Source organism: Monopterus albus, unplaced genomic scaffold (genome assembly GCF_001952655.1).
Source record: "Monopterus albus unplaced genomic scaffold, M_albus_1.0 scaffold4.1, whole genome shotgun sequence".
Lineage (NCBI taxonomy): Eukaryota > Metazoa > Chordata > Actinopteri > Synbranchiformes > Synbranchidae > Monopterus > Monopterus albus.
In genome coordinates, this window is record NW_018127884.1 from 5,547,357 (window position 1) to 5,552,812 (window position 5,456).

General features: G+C 40.0%; 1 protein-coding gene across 2 annotated transcripts in view; it reads right to left on the bottom strand.

The window, feature by feature from the left end:
* Positions 1 to 4,332, bottom strand: part of galnt18b (UDP-N-acetyl-alpha-D-galactosamine:polypeptide N-acetylgalactosaminyltransferase 18b) — a 69,171-nt gene extending 64,839 nt beyond the window's left edge. For both annotated transcript variants that reach the window (XM_020607565.1, XM_020607557.1), the window contains exon 1: positions 3,158 to 4,332. In XM_020607565.1, the coding sequence (XP_020463221.1) occupies positions 3,158 to 3,395 (238 nt within the window). In that variant the 5' untranslated portion in view covers positions 3,396 to 4,332. The remainder of the gene's footprint in view (positions 1 to 3,157) is intronic.
* Positions 4,333 to 5,456: the final 1,124 nt, after the last annotated feature.

A 5,456-nucleotide genomic window follows, 5' to 3' on the forward strand; every position in this document is an offset into this window, starting at 1 on the left:
CACGCTTTTTTTTGTTAAAGGTGTGAAAGTTGAGCCACTCTCACATAAAGCCTTTATACACACACATATATATATATAGAAAGAGAGAGAGAGAGAGACATTGAATAAGATACATGATACATAAATATACAAAAGTATGCAAACATATACACAGTAGCATAGCTCAACAAAATAAAAGTGCTTCATTGACTGTACAGTATATGCAACGAGAATGCAAACATACCCTAATAATAATTTCCTATAAACATTTTGAAGTATAACCTGACAAAGTCTTCTCTAGATGCTGACCAGTGCAGTAACATGCAGCTGCTAAATGTTTTCCAGATTTTTGGTTTTGGTAGCAAACAGCCCTCATGGTAGGCGTGTGTGAACCTGCTCTGTCCAGCCGTCCAATAAATTCTCTTTGGCTGACTAGACTCAGTACAAAAAAAGTTGAGCTTGTTTACATGCTGTTGCTTTGCCCTGGTAACAGGCCACATAAACTGACACCAGAGGCACCTCTCTCGACTGTAAGTCAGCTACAGTGAATGTTTCATTCTCACATGAAGTAGTGCTCTGAGGTGTAGGAACTCGTGTTGGCCTCCATAGCACCAAACAAAGTCCATCATGTAAAGTATGTGGCTGTGTGAACAGTGCATCAAGGCCTCTGTGGTAAGTCACAGTAATGAATTAAATAACACAAGAGTCAAAATATATGGGGTTAGAGAATTTTATAGATGTCAAAAGTACGTTAATGACTCTGTGGGTATGCCCAAAGCTCACTGACTGTTGACGCCGTCGGCCACTTACAGACTCAGATTATGGGCCTTTATTTGTAACTGATGCATTCAGAGCAATTATCTGGGAAACCCAGAGAACATGGCTTGCACTAAAGTGACAGGTCATTTTGTCGCAACAGCTTTAATGGTTGCATATTTGCACGTATATAATATCAGCAGTCTCATCCTGTTGTCAACAACAACGCTGCGTTCCCAAACTCTGAAAATGACACTTGGGGACATATTGTTAATATTAATTTGAGCTTCGTCTTTTCCCTGCCTGGAAAGAGGTTCACAAACTGACCCAAAGCAACTAATAATGATACCGACTGTGTCGGCAATCAGGGAATGAGTGCAAATGTTCGATAAGCAAAACTTTTTAAAAACTAATTACAGAAAGACTGTCCTAGTTTCAAAGTGACACAAAAGACAAAGAAGCACAGCTACTTTTTGAAAGAAGAAGATTGACATTTGAGGAAATATGACAATTTTCTCTTGTGGACAGTTAAAGGAGAAGATTAATGACTTGCATGTCTTTGAGGTAAACATGAAGCCACAGCCAGTTAGCTTAGCATTAAAAAAATCCACCTCCCACCACCTCTAAACCTCACTAATTAACATGTTATATCTTGTTAAACGCCAACAAAAACCTAAGTGTAAAAACAAATAAGTTGTGGTTTTGCATGGGGTTATGTGTGGGGCTGTTTCTTGGTGCGGTAACTTCTGAGATATAATTAGTTGTTTTTGTTGTGGTAAGCTAAGTGGCTGCTTGTTATCTTCATATCTACCAAACAAAAATGAGAAGAGTTTCTTCTCATCTAACTTTTGGCAAGAATGCCAAAGGTTCTGTCAAATGTCAAACTGTTCCTTTAAACTGCCATAAAGTCCAAATGTTGAGAAGCTGATTGTGTGGTCTTTCTGGCCTAACTACATTATTTAACTGAAATAAGAGTTCCCTGAAATAAAGCACACATTATCCTACTGATTCTTCACACCATGGACAAAACAAGCTTTTATTGTATAAGCTTTAAAAGAATGAATAACCTTTACAGTACTGATGAAAGCCTGCAAAAGTGAAAAATGACTGCATATACTTTCCAATATCATGCAGATTCTTAAAGCACAAATGAAGTATGAAATGATCTTTTCTGCCAGAATAACAAAAATAGCTGAAATGTAATGTGGTGGTACTGTAAGTCACATGGGACGCCTGGACAAAGCTCCGCCCCACAGCTGCCTATGGGTGCCAAGCTGAAATGGAGACTGGGCTCCAGGAGGAATGTTTACCCAGACTTAGCACAGAGCTCTATTGCTCAAAGAAGCATGAGTAGATTTCTGTCTGCTTTTCACTTCTGCACCAGTTCTGTGCCATTACAAATTGGGACCTGCCCAAAATGAACCCTCCCTGTGATGATAAGAATAGCTCCTTTAAAGACACAAAGCTGAAATAAATTAACTACGTGTGATCAAGCGTGAAGTAACCATACACCAGGAGTGGATGAAAGGCTTGAAAGAATTTGAAAAAAAAGATTCCAGAAATTCCTAATGCACAAGTTCAAGTCTGATGTTTTTCACAGTTTCGTTAATACAACTGATATTACATGTAACAAGTGACTGAAGGAGGTGTGAAAGAACAGATCAGAAAATTCTCTTTGCGAGTTATTCGCACACATTTTCACACTTCCTGCCACATGGAATAAAAAAGAACCAAACACTGAGTTGCAACTGTACTTCAGTGCAGATTTTTCCTGCTGCCAGCACTTATTGGATTTTGGCTCTCAATAAAGATGCATTATGTTGCTTCACAGTACGTTTTCAGGTGGAGTGTGGTACATGGCAAGATGAGCAAACCTATGCAGCTGTTTTCAGCATAACCAACATTCAAATGAACATTAGTAAAGGCACACACTTGTATTTAACAGTATAAATGAATGGGAATTCATCTTTTACTGCCTGTAAATCACTAGAGAAATACTTTATATTGTATGTAACAGTCATATTATCACTTTCTTTGCTGAGTTGTAGCATCATATATTTACATTGCAGTCTGTTTATAGGTATTTATTTATCCAGTGCCATTCTCCAATGTGTAACCAGAAGTTATGCCTCGTTGCTTTTGAAGGGGACATGCAGTTTTTCTTGCTGTCCTCTATCACGCCTTCCAAATAACCTGCTCTTTAACAGGCGACGGAGGTTCACTCTATCCGTTTCCAAACAAACACACAACAGCACCTTGCAGTATACTTTAAACCACGCAACTGCAAACACACTTTGTGAATTAAAATAAAGGGTATTAGCCCACTAAAACTTTCCCATGGTGGAGCACAGTTAAAGCATGTAAAATAACACAGATTGTGCAGTTTTCATCCAGCATCAAGTTAAAATAACAGAGGCTTTACCTTGTATGTGCTGGTTGACCACATTCTCCAGCCGATCAAGCCTCTCCATGATCCGGAGAGTGTCGCCTCCTTTATCACCATCTAACTTTCTCTCCGGTAAAGGCATTGGGACTTTGATGTAAATATTGGCGATGTAATTAGTAACCCATCCGACATAGAGCAGGCAAACAATGTTGGTCATGCCGCTTAGGATTACGCATGTGGACACCAAAGTTTTGGTTCTCCTGGTGCAAGCCATGCCGACATCCCTCCATACAGCTTGCAATATCTCGTTGTACCAGCGGACAGGGCGACGCAAAACACTGGAATAATTAAGTGATTTCCAACGACTGTGCAGCGATGCAATATCCGAATCGCCGAGTCTTTGTTTCTGAAGTGCGCTGTGTGTTTTTTTTTTTTGGCAACAGTTAAACACAGGTTAAGATCAAATATCTACAGGTGAAGACTCCCGCTCTCGCTCCGTTGCAAACCTCCGTCGGCTCCAGTTGCGTTTGAGGATTAAGGAAACTGGAGAGACACCGAGCATCCTGCTGCAGCCAGTGGGAGGGATGGTGAGGACTGACAGCCTCCCTGCACGCGTCCCCGCTGCGCACTGATTCACCGAGAAAGTGGATCAGAGCGAACTACAGTATTTCTCTAGAGGCAAAGTACTATAACCTATTTCTGTTCGCACCACGAGACGATGCGCCACACCAAAGTGAATACTGCACATTGGTGTTTAATTTCTTTTCTTGAGCACTGAAGCAAATCACCCTGAAACGCAGAACCTCTGTTAGATGCTGGGATTTTCTTCAGTCTCATGCACGAGTAGAAAACACTTTGGGAGTTATTACCATGAGATTTTCAGACCAGCATGAAAGCCTGATACTGCAATGCTGGGACAAACCACGAAATAGAGACAACAGGACTCCAGGAGAAATCGAGGTGTGGTGGGGTCATGTTATAGGTCTGGCTCTGGTCCAACTCACTATGAGACACAGGATGCAGAGAAGAGGCTGCACTCATCTCATATGCTGCTGTAATGAGACCAGTGCAGGAAAAGATACCCGGCAGACTAATTACAGCAGACCTGCTCAAAGGGCAAATACTGCAGACAAAGTGAACATGGAAGACCTGCAGCACTTTAACCTGATGAACGGTAGATTTCGTTGTTGATCACGAACGAGCTTCACTTTTGAGGCAAGTGTGCAATGTTTTTTCTCTGTGTAGGTCTCCTTTTTGGCATGAGTGGTTTTCAAAATGTGAAGATTTCTGTTTGGAGCTGTCAGGGCCTATTTGCACAATTTTATGGATGATTTTGGTCTTGGTTCGTGTTCTGTCTGCAGGAGGCAAATAGAGTCTCATTAAACTGTACCATAAAAAGGAGAATCTCACATGCAGCCACTGTGATGAAGATTTTGGTCGTGCTCACTCTCAAATACAAGACATTTCTTCTCATATCTGCAGGAGTATAATGTGCTTGGTGCAGCATATTCTTTGGATTTTGTGTATTTCTTATTTGTTTATTCATTTTCCTTTCTATACATTTGAGACTTATTGGCTTGTCATTTCTTGTAAGGTGTCCTGCTCTTTAGGAACACAATTTGGGTTTTTAAGGACGTCATTCATTTCTCTGTCACTGAGAATCCTCTAGGTGTACATGAAGACTGCAGCATTTGAATGAATGTCAGGTCTTTTTCTATATCTAGAATGCTTGATTGTGTTTTGACAATATCTTCCAGTATCATTTCCCCAGACGATTATTTGCTAATAACAACCTTTGTCATCCAATTTACCAGACAGCTGCAACACAGCAGGTCGCCAGAGTGAAAATATATAGCTAGTAATGAAAAATAAATGTTACAACAATATCGTGCATTAATTATTTTCCAGTTTTAAATGGATTGAACAGCATTTTGTGACATTTGATTTGTTATATTTCTCCTGGAGAACTACAGCATGTTTCTGAAGTATGATAAGGAAAGTGCACAATCACTGACAAACTTCTTTGTTTGCAGTAACAACCATAATTATGGACTTTTCAGAGCAAAATGCAAGTGAATCGTCTTCATTGTAGCCAGCTGCTCTCATACACCTTAATTACAGAGAACAGTTAAAAGAACAAAATCAGTAAATTGAAGTGACAGCAGGATGTTGAAAAAGAAAAACTTTAAACCCTGATGAGTTTCAACCCCAGTGCATTTCTGTCACTTCACATTAAAAACATGCGAGGGCATCAATAATTACTCTAATTTATTTTGGCAGTCAAAGAGCATCAGTGTTGCCCCATTGATTCTTCTCTCTGTAATCCAGATCTAAT